Source organism: Bos indicus, chromosome 1 (genome assembly GCF_029378745.1).
Source record: "Bos indicus isolate NIAB-ARS_2022 breed Sahiwal x Tharparkar chromosome 1, NIAB-ARS_B.indTharparkar_mat_pri_1.0, whole genome shotgun sequence".
Taxonomy (NCBI): Eukaryota; Metazoa; Chordata; class Mammalia; order Artiodactyla; family Bovidae; genus Bos; species Bos indicus.
Window position 1 is genome coordinate 99,922,488 of NC_091760.1, and position 20,181 is coordinate 99,942,668.

The 20,181-nt window shown below is 36.7% G+C and overlaps 1 protein-coding gene across 5 annotated transcripts in view; it reads right to left on the minus strand.

Annotated features, from left to right (window-relative positions):
- LOC109564383 (leucine-rich repeat-containing protein 23-like) overlaps positions 1–20,181 on the minus strand; it is a 30,761-nt gene that overhangs the window by 8,748 nt on the left and 1,832 nt on the right. For 4 of the 5 annotated variants that reach the window (XM_070779467.1, XM_070779426.1, XM_019967856.2 and 1 more), the window contains exons 2-4: positions 13,575–13,719; positions 8,444–8,537; positions 2,434–2,552 (exon numbers count right to left, since the gene is read on the minus strand). In XM_070779467.1, the coding sequence (XP_070635568.1) occupies positions 2,434–2,552; positions 8,444–8,537; positions 13,575–13,719 (358 nt within the window). The remainder of the gene's footprint in view (positions 1–2,433; positions 2,553–8,443; positions 8,538–13,574; positions 13,720–20,181) is intronic. The other variant, XM_070779609.1, reaches the window with a different exon arrangement.

Below are 20,181 nucleotides of genomic sequence, written 5' to 3' on the forward strand. Positions count from 1 at the left end.
AATGGCACCCCACTCCAGTACTGTTGCCTGGAAAATCCCATGGATGGAGGAGCCTGGTAGGCTGCAGTCCATGGGGTCGAGAAGAGTCGGACACGACTGAGCGACTTCACTTTCACTTTTCACTTTCCACTTTCATGCATTGGAGAAGAAAATGGCAACCCACTCCAGTGTTCTTGCCTGGAGAATCCCAGGGATGGCAGAGTCTGGTGGGCTGCTGTCTATGGGGTTGCACAGTGTTGGACACGACTGAAGCAACTTAGCAGCAGCAGCTGCAGTGTGACATATTTCTGAGATAGTGGATATTTTATTGTTACTTTTAACATGAGTCAACTTTGATGTCAAAGAGATTAAAACCACTCTTAGTGGTAGCATTGCTCTTGTAAACTCTATTTCTAAAAGTCAAGTTTACTTTTTTTGTTTCCAAAATTTTGCTGTAAATTTCTGTGACTAGAAATTATTGCATAAGATGACATTCCTTTTTTTAAATTGAAGCAAAATAATTTACCATTTTTAAAGAAATACAGATATCTCTATCTAAAAAAGGTCTTGATATATTCAGATATTAAACATTATGAAATTTGATACTTTAAGTTCTATTTTCCCAGAATATTAAAGGTCTTCATTCTAAACAAAACTAAAGAAATATTGAGATTATATCTATCATTCCCACATTAAACATCACCTTCTCAAATAGGCTGCTTTTCCCAATAAGTTTTTCTGTAATAGATTAGGCTTCATTTAGCCATTCGCTTGCAGTACAATTATCTAAAGGCCAATAAAACTTTCTATGAGAAATTTTTAGCAAGGTACCATTGGCCTTTGCAATATATCCACGGTTTAAATGACAGCTATAAAGAACAAATGCTTGTATACACTGGAATAATTACTTTTAAAAGAATCCTGGGAGTGGAGGTTAAAGTTTTAGGTGTGTTATTTAAATTTTTCAAATAAATAAGTAGGTGCACTATATAAATTTTAAAGAGTGGAATGTATCCATTATAGGTGACTAATTAAAATTAATTTTAGAAAGAAAAGAAAACACTGTACTGGGAAACAATATTCTACTTTCCTAGCTTCCCTTAATAAGTTGTGTGACCTCGGGCAAATAGTTTCTTTTTCTAAACGTTCCTTTCCTTTTTGAAAGGAAAGTGTTTGGACCAGACCCAATCTGAAGCTCCTTCCCAACCCTTAATTCTAGAATTCTATGACATACAAGATTCATCTGTGAAACAGAAGAGGCATTGGGAGATCCCAATAAGTCTCATTTCTGGAAGATTTCCTAAAATCCTCACATGCAATTTGATCACTTTGAAAAGCCTCAAAAATATTGGCATCTTACTCTGTTATAAAGAAGTTCATTATTCTTTTATTGCTACCAATGTTTATTTTTCACAGTTAAGTCTTCAGTCCTCTGCTTAACCATGACTTGAAAGCTTGAGTGATGGCAACCTCACAGGTGGGTAATGGTTGAGAGCCAACTATGGGAACTGTTTCAATGCTAGTGGCTCAGCCAGCTGAGTCATTTTCAGCACCAAGAAACCACATCTCAAATCCTTCACTACTGAAAGTTTGATTTGTTCCACGATAGCTCTGTTCAGACCCCAGTGGCTGCCCTAGATCATTAAAACTTTTAGCTTTTACCACATCATTCAGAGTCCAGACTACGTCATAAACTCATTGATAAGGATTATCATTCAACACTTGACTTTTTTATTATCAAAAATACAATTTCATTCTCCGTTCTTTTAAACTTTTTCCAAAGTTCAGCAATATCAATATAAAATGATTAGAAAATAAGTAGCATTTCTTTTTTTTTTTTTTTATTCTTCCAATTTTATTTTATTTTTAAACTTTACATAATTGTATTAGTTTTGCCAAATATCAAAATGAATCCACCACAGGTATACATGTGTTCCCCATCCCGAACCCTCCTCCCTCCTCCCTCCCCATACCATCCCTCTGGGCCGTCCCAGTGCACCAGCCCCAAGCATCCAGCATCGTGCATCGAACCTGGACTGGCAACTCGTTTCCTACATGATATTTTACATGTTTCATTGCCATTCTCCCAAATCTTCCCACCCTCTCCCTCTCCCACAGAGTCCATAAGACTGTTCTATACATCAGTGTCTCTTTTGCTGTCTCGTACACCGGGTTATTGTTACCATCTTTCTAAATTCCATATATATGCGTTAGTATACTGTATTTATGTTTTTCCTTCTGGCTTACTTCACTCTGTATAATAGGCATTTCTTGATGAAGATAAAGGGTGGGGAAAAGAGATGGATCACCAGTCACAACTATTTTCAGAGAAATTTCTAGAGATGTGCTTAAATGTGTTTTGATGTTTATTCTGGCAATTGATCTTTCTAAAAAATGCCATAATTTAGTCAACGAAGGAAATATACTTTTTTTTTTTTTTTTTTAAGCTCTCACCGTGCAGTCCTCCCAGTTTTCCTGCAGCCACGTTTCCCATTTGTTTTTCTCAAGGACTCTTTTCTGTGAAGGCAAAGTACATTCCTCCTCTCTGAAGAGCAGCTCTTCGGCAGAGGGTCCTGAGCAGAAATCACAAGGTGAGATCTTGGAAGTAGGTTCCGGAAAACAGGACCAACACCCTCGCTGGATGCTTGACTGGTTGTTTTAAACTTCCACTTGATATTAGGACTGAGGGAGATAGGATTGAACTCTTATGCCCCAATAGTGTGAGCATTAACAAAATGTGATGTATGTGACTAAATACACTTCTGCCTGCCTAATCAGGCTGGGGGAGAGATGGGGACAGAAGAGGAGCCAGGACTTGACCACTATGAACACTTTCTAATTGTTTAAAATTATTTTCCCTGAAATTTGCTGAATAACTCTCATGTCTTCCAAACAAAATACAGTGAAACCTCTAATGTGAAAACACTAAATCAGATGCCCAGGTATGACAATAATAGATTAATCAAGAAATGATTATTAAATATTTAAATCCCCCAGTTCCTGTGTTTCTCTTCCTGCTGCCAGAAACCTTGAGGCCATCTCTGATGAGCTTACTTCCTAGGCCTTCCCATCACCAGATGAGTTATACAAGAGAAAGGAAATAGCAAACAAATCAGCAATTTTATTTCTTTTTCATCTGTTTTACTTTTTTTCAGTTTACAGTAAAGTGAATACAGTTATCAGAAAAAAAAATAGGGCTGTAGATTATTTTAATTTAAATTTTTCACAGTCTGCTACCTATGGTCTAGTTTTCTGCAGAGGATCAAAAGTCAGCTTTAACTTAAATTCTCACATATAGATTTCTTTTTAAATGCAATTTAGCACAGTACTATGACAAATATTGTGAGGTTCAGAGAAAATTTGATGACTTTCTAGAGTAATTAAAAGGGAGGAATGACCTCTATTAACTGTAGGGAAAAGTCAACATGTGGAGTTAACTTTTAATCTTACATCAATTACTTCTAGCTCAAGCAAGTGAGAAAAATCACCAGTATAGTGGCTTTAATCTTCATGTAATTTTCTCTTTAGGGATCATGAAGTCACTCTTGACTTTCTTTCTCTTTTGTCTCTTAACTCAATAAACCACCTAATCTTACCAGTTTTCCCCTTGAGAATCTGTCCCTTCCTTTTCAATGTCCAGGCACTCACATCTTCCTATCTGAACTGTAGCTACTTTCTGTTAGATCTCCTGCTTTGTAATCTTCTCTTCTTCAGCATAAATGACACAAATTGCTACCCAGCTCTCCTAAAAACAGCGTTTACCATGGGACTGATATTTTCAAAACCTTTCAGAAGTTTCTTATTGCTTATCAAATAAAGATGGAAAAGCCTAGTTCATCAGGCAATGTTTTCTACAATCTTATCCAGGTCCCCATTTCCAAACTCATTTCCTGCTATTTTCCAGCCTTATTGTCCTCTAAATCAGGTTTGCACATAACTTCCAGGGTAGGGGAAAGGGTATTTTGTTTTCAGTCTGGAGTTAAGTAGCAGGTAATTGTCTGACTTCAGATGATTAATTTGACTTTTCTGAGCTGTTCAGTTTTCCACGTCTGCGAAAATATGGGGAAGTCTAGCATCAAGGGCCCATCAAAGGCTGAATTTGGTGAGAAATTATGTTTGAAGTTCACAATATTTTATAAAGATTTTATAAATTTCTAATTTATAAAATTATTTCTAATACTTTTAGACCAACATAGGTTTTCTTATTGTCATAGACCCTGACACTCCTATCATGCTGCCACAGGCACACTTCACTCTCTCCTGATGCCAATCAGGCCCCTGAAATCTACCCTAAACTTTGTTGTTTAGTCCCTGAGTCATGTCTGACTCTTTTGAGACCCCATGGACTGTAGCCCACTAGGCTCCTCTGTCCATGGGATTTCCCAGGCAAGAATACTGAAGTGGGTTGTCATTTCCTTCTCCAGGGGATCTTCTCCACCCAGGGATCAATCCCACATCTGCATTGGCAGGCAGAGTCTTTACTGCCGAGCCACCGGGTTTGATTTTAATTTGCTCCCAACTCTAACATCTTGTATTCTAAGAGTCAGACCTGGCACCATTTGTACCCACTTCTCCTCACTCCATTTTTTCTGGAATGCACGGTTTCAAAGGTGAAAAGAACACAGAAACGATATTGAAGGTTCAAGAACAAACTTTGCTTTTTGTGGCAAGTCTGTCTGGACTCTGATGGGTGATAATGAGTCCATTTGAGATGGATTTATGGAAGGCAATAAGAGCAAGAGGCCAATGCTTCATTATTTTGACAAAAACATCAGTTCTTTCATCAGACACAGGTGGAAGCCAAGAATCTAACCTGCGCTTTCAGGCACTTCTCTCATAACAAGCTGTAATGTTGCCACTCAGGAAATTACATAGCCGGAAGGTGGTAGTATCCCAGCTACTTTACAAATTAAATATCCTTGTACTAGGAAATCACCTTCTTCATTGATTAGGATGATTGGAATTAAAACTTATAGAACTGGAAAAACTGGACCAGTCAACTCATTGACTGAGGAGACCTCAGGTTTTATTGTCTTTATTTACACCCTCTCCCCCACACCAAATTTGGTAGCTTTCTTTGTGCAATAGCTATACCAGAGTTATTAAACTCTGCCCTGTATTTTTTGTTTGATATCTATTGATCTTCTGCTCTTTCAATTATTTCTTTTTAAAGCAGCTTGCAAAGATTTCTTTGAAGTTAGAAGCCAAAGGTCACTTCCACTGTGAGGAGATGTATTAAATTGGATTCTTTTTATTAAAAAAAAACCCTCAGACCTGCTTGGTAATTGAAGATATATCTCAGCAGCTGAGAACTGAAATCTGGAATATCTGACAGCCCAGAGATGTTGGCTTTCACCTGCCATCTCTGAGCTTGTTCTTTGTCCCTTCATCGGATTTCTAACTCCTAACAGCAGTGACTGAATTAACTTGCTGGAGGATTTTCAAACAGGAAGAATCTATTCTTTTTTTTTTTTTTAATGTTATTTTATTTTTAAACTTTACAGTATTGTGTTAGTTTTGCCAAATATCGAAATGAATCCGCCACAGGTAATTCTGCCAACAATATGCTCTTTGGCTTCATTTAATTGGGAGGAGGTAAGTCAGTCTCTATCTGGCAACCAAAGCCCTGGGAAATTGCTGTTTATCACACACCAGCTAACCTTTCTTTTCTTGGGAACTCTTCCTGAATGTACAACTGGGGCAACTAAGATCAACTGCAGTAATTTTGATGGGTGTTTCAGGATCTAATCTAGAAAGAGGGGGCATTCTTAGAATGCTTTTGAAATGTACTTGTTCTCCATCTCACACAAAAAAACACTTAAGCAAAATTTAGGGCAATGAACAAGGGACATCTGTTTTCTTCATGGCTTGAGTTGATGGGATTTTTCACTGGTTCCTATCCCCTAGATCATGTTCCATTCCTTTTACGACCAGTCACTTGTGAGAGATTGGGTGTTGTTAATGGCCTAATGGAAGCAAAATGTGCCTTATCTCTGGAGAGCGATGCTATCCTCTGCATGAATGACCACTGGGATCTTCATGAGGGCTGATTTTGCTGAGTGATGACCTCAGCACATGACTTGCCTGCTTAGATCAGAGAAGGAGGGAGACAGCTGGACTCTTTACACATGCTCCTTTTCAGTTTACTCCTAGATTTTTATTCTCCTGTCATCTCCTCCAGTTTCTTCAGTTTTGCAGTTCTCTCTAAATCTCAACTCTCCACCTGTCACTCCAAATGCAATTTATTTTGCCTCATGGTGGCTGCCACAATTATCAACAACCTCCTCCCACATACACCTGCATAAATGCCAATACGCTTACATTCTGTTCCCAGTGTTTCACTTCCTATTCAAATGTATTCCTTTCCTGCCTCTCTCCAAGCCCCCTCAACCAGTTTTTCCCATAGTAGGGATCTCAGATCACCTGCAACAGAATCGCCTATAATAATTTTAATAAATTCAGATTCCAGGGCCCCACTGCATACTAACTACATCAGATGCTTCAGGCATAGGGCCTGGGAATCCGTGTTTTCCACACACTTCCAGGTAACTTGTGCACACACTGAAGTTTAAGAGCTTACTAAACTCTGCCTTCTTTAGCTCCTTATGTAACCCTTTCTCTTTCTTTTGTTGATGAACTCTGTACCTGTGACATACATGGCCTCATGGCCTCTGATCTCCTTCCTTCCTTCCTAATTCCCCATAATTTATTTTTTATTGTTTTTTTTTCATTAAAATTTCTTTAAAGTAGGTCTTTATTGGTTATTTACTTTAAATATAGAAGTGTGTACATGTCACTAATTTCCCATAATTTGTTGCTCCTAGAAAAATATTCTAAGGTCTCCAAAGGAAAGTATAATTTACCTCTAATAGTACTATCTAATAACATTTTATTATTATAAAATATATTAATATAATATATAATTAAATTATTGTATACAATAATGTTTTATTATATAAGCAGTGAATGCTTAGCTGCAAATAGATATGGTAGAGTTAAACCATAAGAGCATATTTAACTCACAGTTTTATAAAAAGATGTTATTTTAATCACCTTTGTCATTTGAGTTTGAGTGAACGAAGAAAAGCATTAGTGGGTAAAGTAATGCAATTGAGAGGTGGAAATGGGCAGATGAATATACCTATAGCAACTTTGCTTATATCAATATTACAATTGTATGATAGACAATGTATCTGCAAGTCTACAAATACAGATGTAAATTAGCCAAGATACTTGATATTTTGTAAAGACCAAATGCTCACTGCAGCAGGAATTATGTCTAATATTATTTCATCCACTTAAGAAGGATGCAAAAAGATAACAGTCTCTGTTCCTATAGAACTTATAATCTATTGCAGCTATTTCTAGAAATAAAACATTATGTATATCGAGGGCTTCAGATTAAAAATCCTTCATACTGTTATACCGGCACACTTATAAAATCTGACAGTATGAAAGAGGAATAATAAAGCCTTGGTTATTTTACCAAGTTTAAAATGTTTAGTGAAAATGCATAATGAGACTACTGGTTTATTTAGATTCTCTTTTAATGCTTTTTTAATCAATGTAGGATTAACCAGCTTAAAGTCATCCACTGAAGTAACAGTGTTATTCATGATCATAAAACTCCAACAAAGATCATTGGTTAAATAAATTTAATAATATCCTTATGATGGAAAGATATGCAACTTCTAAACAATTTGTTTAGAGTAATGTTTATAACATGGAGGAAAGAAAGGCTCACAATATCAGGTGAAAAAACTCAAAAAATACAGATGTCCACATTATTTTGTAAGGAAATATATACATGCTTTTCAAAAAAAAGACTAAATGGAAAGAAAAGTCACAGTGACTATTTCTGGATAATTGAATTACAGGTTCTTCTGTTTCTGTTTTCTAATATAGAACATTATTATTTATATGATCAGCTATAAGATTATGTTTTTAGGGCTTCTTTGGTGGTCAGTGGTTGAGTCTGCCTTGCAATGCAGGGAACACTGATTTGATCCCTGGTCTAGGAAGATCCCACATGCCACTGAGCAGTTGAGCCCATGCACCACAACAGCTGAGCCCGCATTCTAAAGCCTGAGAGCAGCAACTACTGAGTCCACACACTGAAGCTACTGAAGCCCTTGCACCCCAGAGCCCACACAGAAGCCCAATGAGAAGCATGTGCACTGCAATGAAGAGTAGTCCCCCCTCACAGCAAGTAGAGAAAGCCCACACACAGGAACAAAGACCCACCACAGCCCAAAAGTAAAATAAACAAATGAATAAATCTTAAAGGAAAAAGAGTATGCTTTTAAAGGTGGTTTCACTATATTAACAACTATATGGTCTTGAAAAAGGAAATTTTTCTACCTCTGGGTCATACAGGTTTTTATCCCCAAGTAATGTCTTGTTATCTTCAAAAAACATCTACTAAGAGCATGTACAAAAAGATCACACACTTCTGTTCCTTTACCTTCTCTTACTCGTGGGCAACGCAGTTGACTTCCTTGGATGTCATTTTGTTCTACTTTGTGCCAAGTGAGGTACTTAAAAGAATCTGATGGAAGCTTTAAAGTAAGAGAGAAGAGAAATATCATCTGGCGATAAATAGTTCACTTACTTTATGTGTACAAGTAATGTGAAACCATCCAAACATTAAGCTAAATTGAACTCCAGGTACCTAATGATGTGCTTATTGATGTTATGTTCGTCCAATCTAAATTATTTATTTTTATTCAGTTTTGCATCTTCCAACACCTGCAATTGATTTATGTTTGCTGACAAATGATAGCACAAATAAATATATGCACCCATTCATGAATCCACTTTACATCACCTCTAATAATCTGTCCTCTGCTATTTATTGAATAGCTCATGAGGAATCTCATTCTATTTTAGAATAGTTGTAATTGTTAAAGGTTCTTCATTATATGGACCTGAAGTAATCCCTCTGAGTTAGTCCAGTTACAAAAGCTCTGCCTTTTGAGGCTACCCAGAAGAATCCCTTCGCATGTGACTACTATTTTAAGTGTATAATAATAGTTGTCATCCTCTTTATCATTTAGTTATTACTTATAGATCATGGTTTACAAATTATTGACTATTCAGGAGAAGCGTGGTTTTCCTTGGGAAGAGTTCCATTTTATTGACATTATTCCTAAAATGTGTGGCCAATATTGAATGAAATATTTCGGGTCTCTGCTCATCTTTCTTGTTCTGGACAATGTATTGTTGACCAGAATATGTGTCAAGATCACATCTGGGGCAATTTTATGCTGTTTGTTACTACTGAAGCTGTAGCCAATCAAAATTCCTAGTATCTTACATGACTTTTGATAGTTTCAAGGTTAGCACAAACTAAAAGGCATATTACTCAGCAAAGAACATGTTAAATACATACACCATAGATTGATTCTTCTGTTAGCCGTGTTATACCTGTACAGGCAAATCAAGGGTATTTGATTTGAAGAAGCGCCAGTACAGTATTTGGAACAACTACATTCATCTCACAGAACAGTATTTTGCATAATTTTTCTTTGCTTGAGGCTGTGTGACTAACATAAAGAACATTTTCATCATGAAAAAAGCTTATGAGGCACTGGATTAAACCAAGCTAAGCATTTATCTTTACTACAGGACTGCTCTGAACCTTTAGTATCTTAAGATATATTGTGAGTCTGTACTACAAAGTATTTTCCTAGAGTTTTAAACCATAGAACCTTTCATTCTTAGCGTAGCACATGGAACTAGCCCATCCTATAAAGCAAAATTTGGGGCAAGCTGCCTCAAAATAAATTGGGAAGAGGTGGGTTTTTAATAATCATTTAACTTTGATCTTTTACCTTCATTACTTACTTACTGAATGACCTTAGTTGGTCCATGAATATTTAAACACATTCATTTTATTTATTTATTACTTATTTTTAATAATTTTTATTGGAGTATAGTCGATTTACAATGTGTTAGTTTCAGGTGTATAGCAAAGTGAATCAGTTATACATATATCCACTCTTTTTTAGATTCATTTCTGATATAGGCCATTACAGAGTATTGAGTACAGTTCTTTGTGCTATACTGTTATTACTGTTGTTGAGTAGCTCAGTCACGTCCAACTCTTGCGACCCCATAGACTGTAGCCTGCCAGGCTCCTCTGTCCACAGGATTTCCCAGGCAAAAATACTGGAGTGAGTTGCCATTTCTTTTTCCAGGGGATCTTCCCGACTCAGGGATCAAACCTGGGTCTCCTGCATTGCAGGTAGATTCTTTACTGTCTGAGCCACCAGAGAAACCCCATTTTTTATAGTAGTGTGTATATGTCAGTCCCAATCTCCCAGTTTATCCCCCCACTTTCCGGCACTGGTGACTGTAAGTTTGTTTTCTACATCTGACATGGTTTTATTTTGGAACTGTATGACTGTATTACCTGTTAAAGACATTTAAAGGATTTACAGCCATCAGTGATTGGTTGCACAGCTATGTAATCCATCATAATGGCAGACTGTGCAAGCTGCACAGGGAGGGAAATGGGGTGGCCACTGAATGAAGAACCAAGTGGCATCAGTGTTCCGGAAGTCTCTGGGAGGTGGAACAAATGTGCTTGAAGATAGTTGAGAGGAATGTATGAGACTATTTTTTTTTCAAATAATAAAACACACTTTCCTTTTTAATAGCCATTCAAAAATGTACAACAGTTGAAATTGTATTTGAACACTCTTTCTAGGGCTTCTGAGTAACCTTCCTAGATTTAATCATTATCATTACCATTTGGGTCCAGGGTATCTCTAGCCCAGGATATGGAGAGCTGTACCATGAAGCATCTTCCCTACCTTCTGCTGCTGAGTATCAGTGAGAGTTGATAGATGGCAATATTGGTGCTCAGATTTAAGAAAATTCTTCAAGGTCATATAGGTAGGTAGTTATTGAACCGGAACAGAAACCTAGCTCTGGCTGGCTAAAAAATGGTAGCTGTTTTCTCTCTGAAGCTATTAAAGAACAATAACAGGGGCTCCTGGGTGTTGCAGTGCTGTGAGTGGTGAATGCACCCCTACCTTCTTCCCTGTTTCTCCTCCCCTTCCTTCTCTCTGAAGCAGATGTTTTTTCCCCTCTCTAAGTGATGTATTTTCTTTCATTGTGGCGCTCATTTTCCAGGGAAGTTAGGTCGATGAAAATTGTTGAGTAAAATGGCCAGACCTGGTTAATTCCAAGCCTCACATTCTTTTCATTGAAACATGAATATTGTGGAAGAAAAGACTTGGGATCTGATTTTTTTTGTTACAGGGAAATTCAGTCCATTTACTTTCATTAGGATAACTAATATGTTTGGTCTGATTTCTACCATCTTATTTTATATTTTTTGTTTATTTCTTCTTATTCCCTTATTACTTCTAAAAAGTTTAACAAGTTAAATCCTCCACCAGTACTTAAAATTATGTTGGTAATTGCATTCATATTTAAATTAAGTGTAACTAAATTTCTGTATCACTTTATCCTGTAACTAAATTTCTGTATCACTTTATCATGTAACTAAATTTCTGTATCACTTTATCAAAGTTAAATAATAACTATTTTTATCCTACTCTTCCAAAATGAGACCTTTAGCATGGTTTTATGCTTATTTTTGCTGATATACTTCCTCAAGTCATTTTACCAGAAGGCGAATGCAGGTGGTTATCTTTCCACATCTGAAAATTTCCTTTACCTTCACATAAGAGTGATCTTATTGGTCAGTTGTAGAAATTTAACTTAGAATACTGTCCCTTGTCTCATTACTTTGTAATGATTATTCTTCTGTCTTAAGTGTTCAGAATTGTGGCTTTGAGAAGGCTGTCTGTTTCTCTCTCCTTTGCTGGGAATGCCTTCTATTTGGAAGTTTACAAGATTTTCTCTTTGTCTTTGGGGCTCAGAAATTTCATCAGTATATGCCCAGGGCATCATCTTATGACTCATGAAGTCGCTTAGTCGTGTCTGACTCTTTGCGACCCCGTGGACTGTAGCCCATCAGGCTCTTCCATCCATGGGATTCTCCAGGCAAGAATACTGGAGTGGGTTGCCATTTCCTTCTCCAGGGTAAACATATTCATTTTAAAAATAACAAAGTTCTCTAACTTGATTAACAGCAACATTAAAAAGTTAATTAATGCTTGAGAAATTCTTTGGGACAATCTGGGGATTCGCTAACATACTTTCAAGTAATTCACTTATTCTTCAGAACTATTTTTAAAAAACTAAGAAACGAAAACACGTTTTAGATTATTGAAAAATGTAGTCTGTCTTTGGCTGTTCGGTTTACATGCTTGTGGAAGCATCTTTCCCAATCTGTTATGTGCTTTTGGAATTTTTTTTGCTTGTTACTGTCATAGAATAAAAAAATTTTTTAAGTTAAATTTCCTGTAGTTGCCACATCCAATTGCCTTTTTGTGCTGTTTCCTGAGACTCTAGCTGGGGAAAAAATGAATTTAAGCTAAAGCTATATTGAAAATAAAGTTTCCGTTTTTCAACTGATATCTAATTTTGGGTAAAAAAACTGTGTTTTTTAAAGGAGTTATGTGGTTGATTTGGGGGTTTCTAGCATCACAGGAAAATGAGCCATTGCATTTCTTTGTTTATATCTATGAAAGGCTGTCAACATATTGCAGTTGTGTGACCATGCTTTCTTCTTAAAGGACTGGTGAATATTCCTATGTCTTACCCTGTTCTTCTTCCTTTTTTGATTTTGATGAACCAAGTGATTAACCCATTGGTTCAATAAATATTTTTGAAACTAGAATGCTTCATTTCAACTCACTAATTTATTGAAAATAAATATGGTGCCCCTGCTATGTGGCAGGCACTATCTCAGACACTAAAGATACAAAGTTAAATAAAATATGGTATTTGTGCTTGAAAAACTCATTTTCTGTAATTTGAGAGGCAAACATAGAAATCACTTATTTTCATCCAAGGAACAATTGGAAAATTTTTGAATGAAGGAAAGGAGGGACAAAACTTTGTGATTCCACTTAGATGGGTTGAAGAATAATCTTAGAAATGGTGAGTTTAGGAAGAAATTTTTTTATCTTGTGGACAAAGGATATTCCATAAAGAAAGGAGATAATTTTTAGACTAGAGACAGAATTTGAACTCAGTGGGGAAAGGAAGGGACACCATTGTTATGTCTCTGGTCATTATCTTTTCTATTCATCTCTATCTCTTTGTTTTCCTTCCTCCACCCCAGAGTCTTTCCTTTCTGAGTTGGGACTGAGAGTAGCAATTTTCATTTTCTCCCCAGTTACAAGGATAGGTTTAAGACATGTGTGTGTGTTTGCTAAGTTGCTTTGGTCAAGTCCAGCTTTTTGTGGCCTTACTGACTGTAGCCTGCCAGATTCCTCAGTCCATGGGATTTCCCAATCAAGAATACTGAAGTGGGTTGCCATGCCCTTCTCCAGGGGATCTTCCCTACCCAGGGATCGAACCCACATCTTTTATGCTCCTGCCTTGGCTAGCAGGTTCTTTACTACTAGTGCCACCTTGGAAGACATGTATACACTTATTAAAAAGTGTAAAATGTTAAGTAAAATGCAGGTTAAACTTATGACTAAGTAAAGAACTAATTAAAAAATTCTTACCAGGGATGATATTCCAGAATCAGAACGAGAATATAGTGTTCTGTTCCTGGAGAGAGCCCACAGAGTGTGTATCTCACTCAGATAGGAGCTGTAGGATGAATTAGATGGACAAGTCTTCTGATCGCTTGTGTTTTGACCTGAGGAGCTGAGCAAAAGAAAATGCTTAAGAGGTTTAAGAGGGAGGGGATATATGAATACTTATGCCTGATTCACATTTTTGCATGGAAGAAACCAATACAACATTGTAAAGCAATTATCCTCCAATTAAACATTTTAAAAAATGCTTAAAGTTTTTAAATGTAAACATCTTTGTATAAAACAATAGCCACAAATTATAAGCACCAGCTTTTCCATTTATAAGAGAGATAAATGATACCCTAGGAATTCTGTCATAGTCCTAAACACATTTTTTATGGCTGACAGTCACTTAAGGCAAATTCTCCTCCAGGTAAGACTGTCTACAGAGACTGCACATCTTAGAAAAGTAAATCTAATGGTTCACACGAAGACATGCTCATAGGATGTGAACAAGGAAATCAGCCCTAATTTTGGAATACCATTCCTGGTACAGATTTGGCTTAGGCCAAATAAGCTTTAAACTCCCTACTGGTTTTCCCACTGATCTGGGTCTTCCATTTGCCATGAAATTTCCCCAAAACCTATTATATTTCCTCAAATTGGTGGCAAACATATTAAAAATTCAGGTTCTTTAATCAATTTTACTCACTTTGAAATACTGCTCAAATAGTTCACTTAAAAACAGTCCTATTCTCTCTGTATTCCCACTGTTATGCCACTGAGATATAAAATGTCTTTTTGCTTTCCTGCATTTATTATTTACTGTTATTCTTGCACTTTTCCCTTTCTCCTCAGGAGTGGTTATGTTTCTCTTTCTGTAATTGGTACTGTATATTACTTTAGGTCAATTTAAAAATGATATCTGAGTATGCTTTTCCATGTTAAATAAAACTAGAAACTGTATCTATCTCTGGCCTCTTTTTACACTTGATGGATTATTTTTCAGGCTCCGAGAATCTTAAGAGACAGCATTCTATATTTTATGGCACAGTTATTATGAAGGTCTGTAGCAATTTTGCTTACAAGAAACTGACACATCTCTTGTATATTGAAGTTGCCTTCATGAAGTATAATGTAGAAATGTCTTTCATTTTTCATGTATTAACTGATGTGTTAGAGTAGACGAGCATAGCCATTACATCATATTCTAAAAATAGTGCTACTATGCCATTAAGTAAATAAAACTGTGCCTTGTTATCAAGGAAAAAATTATCCCTCCATCAGAAAATATATACCTCTCCAATATTCCCCAACTGAGCAATTCTTTAATAACCTGGACATGGTTTTCCTGACATTACCAAAGAATACTTTGCCATGGTAACAAATTAACAAACATTAGAAAAACATTACAGTGTGCAAAATGTATTACTCCTGAAGCGGGTAAATCCTGCTATCTCTAACCAGAGTTTTGCCAGCAATCAGGGAGAATAAAATAATGCAAAATGGAATAGTATTTCAGGGGATGAACAGAGGATAAACATTTAACTGACTTTTGGTTCTCTTGTCTTCATGAAAATATGCTAGCCATTTCCTGCCAAAATAAAACCAGGAAAATAAGGATAATGACATGACTGACTCTTCTGTGATTCTGAACTTTAGTCATGGTTACACAGGGATGAGGGCCTGACGAAACATGGGGCACTGGAGAAGGGAATGGCAAACCATTTCAGTATTATTGCCTTAAGAACCCTATAAACAGTATGAAAAATCTGGCTTAAAACTCAACATTCAAAAAACTAAGATCATGGCATCCAGTTGTATCACTTCATGGCAAATAGATGGGGAAAACATGGAAACTGTGTCAGATTTCATTTTCTTGGGCTTCAAAATCAATGCTTACACTGACTGTTGTCACGCAATTAAAGACACTTGCCCCTTGGAAGAATAACTATGGGAAACCTAGACAGTGTATTAAAAAGCAGAGACATTACTTTGCTGACAAAGGTCCGTATAGTCAAAGCTTTGGTTTTTCCAGTAGTCATGTATGGATGTGAGAGTTGGACCATAAAAAGGCTGAGCACTGAAGAACTGACGCTTCCAAACTGTGGTGTTGGAGAAGACTCTTGAGAATCCCTTGGACTGCAAGGAGATCCAACCAGTCTGTCCTAAAGGAAATCAACCCTGAATAGTCATTGGAAGGACTGATGCTGAAGCTGATGATCCAATACTTTGGCCACCTGATGCAAAGAGTTGACTCATTGGAAAGGACTCTGATGCTGGGAAAGATTGAAGGCAGAAGGAGAAGGGGACAACAGAGGATGAGATGGTTGGATGGCATCACTGACTCAATGAACATGAGTTTGAGCAAACTCAGGGAGATAGTGAAGGACAGGGAAGCCCATGGGGTCGTGCTGCAGTCCATAGGGTCACCAAGAGCCAGACACGACTTCACAACTGAACAACAGCACAGTGATGAGAAGCAGACCCAACAGGAAAATCTAGAAGTGTCTCTCTCTCTCTTGTTTTTAAACCTAAAGTGTGAGAAATGGTCTTATTTTGTTTAAAGGAGAGCACACAGGGAACCATAAATTCACAAAGCCAAAATGTCTGATAAGAAAGATCCAGTTGATTGGGTTTTCACTGTGCTTTGGTTGGGCAGTGCTGCAAGACCACGTACAACAGCTTCAAGGGAAAACCACATTTACAAGTAACTGAAAATCATCTCATTATCTTAATTTACATTAGATTATTTGAGAGTTTAAACTGGAAGAACTATTTGTGCAATTATCTTGACTGCTACTAGACATTTACGAATAACAGAAAGTAATTAAAACTTTGGTAACAGAAATAAATAGGCAAATAACATCCGCACTCTTTCTTTCTCTTTCACTGGCTTTTTTCCTGCCAGAATGGAATGAAATAAATTTGGTCTAGAGTTTCAGCTAAGGACAGATTATCTGAGAAGATTCTAACCAGTAGATAACTAGTCTGACTCTCTTTCAGTGTGATTACTTTCTGTGGGTCTCAAAGGCTGAATTCTTTCTCTCATACTCGTATATTCCTCCTGGACATACACCAGAGGGCAGTGGTGAAGAGCAGTGTGCTGACATCGTGAAGTAAAACCTTTGGGGAATTCTGAAGCTCTTCTTTGTTCCATTACTTCTATCACAAGTTCCATATAGAAGTTTACTTTGGTCCAGTTTGGGGGGAAAAATATCAGCAAAGAAAGATAATCTGTGATCCTTTAGTTTAAAAAAAAAAAAGGTAGAGCATCTTCCAGGTTATCTAACTAATCCAAACTTCTACCCCATCTGCCTTCATGCACACGTCACTGACGTTCAGAGTGCAAAACCATGAGTCCTGGGAACGTAAAACTGTTACTGCTATGACCTTGGGTCACTTAGCACCTCTGGTGGATCCTTACCTTTAATATTCAGAAGATGATGCGGACTCTGCCTGAGTTAAAAGCTTTTTTGGTTTGGTTTTGTGTTTTTTTGGCAACAATATTAACAGGATGACAACTATTACTAATATAATGATTTTATAATTGACATTTATTAATCATATGCCACGGAGAAGGCAATGGGACCCCACTCCAGTACTCTTGCCTGGAAAATCCCATGGACGGAGGAGCCTGGTAGGCTGCAGTCCACGGGTCGCTAAGAGTCGGACACGACTGAGCGACTTCACTTTCACTTTTCACTTTCATGCATTGGAGAAGGAAATGGCAACCCCCTCCAGTGTTCTTGCCTGGAGAATCCCAGGGACGGGGGAGCCTGGTGGGCTGCCATCTATGGGGTCACACAGAGTCGGACACGACTGAAGTGACTTAGTATTAGCATTAGCAATCATATGCTATGTGCTAGGCATTACACTAAGAACTTTACAGAGATTAACTCATTTAATCATTGTTGTTGTTCAGCCACCAAGTTGTGTCCAACTGTTTGCAACTCCATGGACTGCAGCACATCAGGACTCCTTATCCTTTGCTATCTCCCAGAGTTTGCTCAAATTCATGTCCATTGAGTCAGTGATGCCATCCAACCATCTCATCCTTTGCCACCCTCTTCTCCTTTTGCTTTTAATCTTTCCCAGCATTAAGGTCTTTCCCAATGAGTCAGCTCTTCATATCAGGTGGCCAAAGTATTTAATCATTAAAATCACCGAAGTGCGTAACATTGTTATTTTGATTTTAGTGATGAGGAAGCAGAGACCCAAAAAGGTGACATAACTTGTCCAAGTCAAACAAGTAAATGATCAAGTGTTTTTAATTACTACAATTCAAATAAGATTCAGACAAGTTACTGTGATTCTTTAAATAACTGTAAATCTGTATCATTTATTCAGATGCAGGTGTTATTAGGGAAGATCATTAGTATTGATTTTTCCTATTCTGATTGCTTCACTTAACTACAGATAAATAATTCAGTAGTTAATAAAACATGTAAATCTGAGCACTGACTCTTTACTGAAAATAAATGGTAAGCCTTTAGTAGTAGAACCTATGAGAACATCATTCCAGGTGATATCAAGCTGTTTTAAAAACCCTCTCATGTCTTCCCTCCCCAAGGAAAATAAAACCAGGCTTATAGTTTAGTTAGTATTTTGGTTTACTCATTTTTAATCTTTCTGCCTGCATTGAACAAACAATTATCATAAATTGCAACTCTAAACCTTATGAAAGAGAAATTAATTTTATTAATGCTGTAATATAATGTTGCCATGACTAAAACAGTACAGCATTTGTCAGGAGTGATTTATGATGTCTTTAAAATAAGTGGTATTATCTGAATTGGCCATCTGTTCTTGGTTTCAAAAAGTGTAGAATGGCCAACAAGAGGGAATCTGGTGAGCTGAGACTGCAGGACAAAAAACAACAATAATATAAGTTATCAATTCATGAGCCCCTTTCATTGGAAGATTGCATTGTTGTTTACAATCAGGAATTGATAAGCCTCATAAATTGTCGGCTGCAAAGGGATGCTATCTGTTTAATTAAAATGTCAAGTTGGAGATTATGTAGCTTTGCAAGGAGAGGAAAAGAGGAAGTGGCAGATGGCCGAGTTTCTAAGGTGAAGCGAAGGAGGCGGTATTGAACACACACCATCCAGAAGGCCAGGGGGCTGCTTCAGACAGTCAGCGTGGTCAAGATGGCATTGCTTACAACTCCATTTCTAAATGTTCCATTTATATTTAGTGCTGCATCATGAGAGCTTTGTATTTAGAAGAAAAAGAAAAAGCTCAATTGTATTTTTCAGTTATCAAAGGACGCTCCCCAAGTCCTCAGATGCTTTCTTTCTCCCCCGACATTATTGAGCGAGGTTCTCAGATCTAGTGGGATCTTGCTAAACCCATGCACTTAGGTTATCAGCTAGAGGAAACTTACCATGAACTCTAGAGCATTAAATTTGGCTGAAAGAAGATATCAATCCAATCTCTGATTACTCTGACAATTCTTCTTATCTTTTAAAATCCAGAAACCCTGTCCTTTCTATGCCTATGTATAAGTTAATTCATTTGTAAAACAGGTGATGATTGTGCTATCTACATGTTAGGGATGGTGATGAGATATTGTAAAACACCGAGAATGGAGGTTTCATGAAATCAAGAAGTCTTTTGCAATTATAACATGTTAGTGTCTGAAATAGCAAATTTGGTATACCATGTTATTGCATTCAAATTTCTGATGGCTCTAAATTAAGTTCCTAGAACTAAATTCATAAATTAAGTAATCATATAGCAATGAATGTTCTAAAATACTCATGTATTTTACAAATATCCCTAAAATTTTAGTGCCTAAGGCCCAGAATTTTAACAGATATATCTGTTATTTAGATTTAGATTTTTTAGATTAGAAATTATTTAGATTGTTGATTCTAAAAACATAGAGGAACAAATTATAATTTTGAAAAATATACAACAAAAATTGTCATTTCTTTATTTCTATCTTAATGGTCAGATTTTAATTTTATGTAACCTTGTATTCTAATGAATTTTTCCTGTTCCTGTTCCTCTAGCCCCATGTGCATTCCTATAAACACAAATAGGCCCCCATATTAAGGTGCAACAAGAGTAAAAGGACAAATGTATCAAAATTCTTTAGAGGAAAAGCTTGTAAACTTCAGTACCTATTAATGGGCTCATTGATATTTTTAGAAACACAAAGTTATATTAAAATCCTAGGAACAATGAAGATAAACTGAGATACCTCTATGTTTTCTTTATAAAATTATATTTAGAAATTTTTAGAATGTTATTGTAACCACATATATATCTGCTATTTAGAAGGTTCCCAGTACTTGAGGAATGTTTTACTACTACCTATATTGTCACAGTTTTGAAAATTCAGCCACATGTAACACTGAAAGGGAGAAGAATATATACACTAAAGGACAATATGTGATTAGGTAGTTTTGTTAACAGAGAAAAAACTAGAAAATTTCAAATGAAATTAACAGTATGTTAGGAAGATAGTATGATCAAGGCTTATTTCATGATGTGCAGAAATGTGATCGAACAAATACTGGCACTAAGAAAACTTTTTTTTTCCTTTTGTCTCCTTCCTTCCCTCCCTCCCACTCTTTCCCCA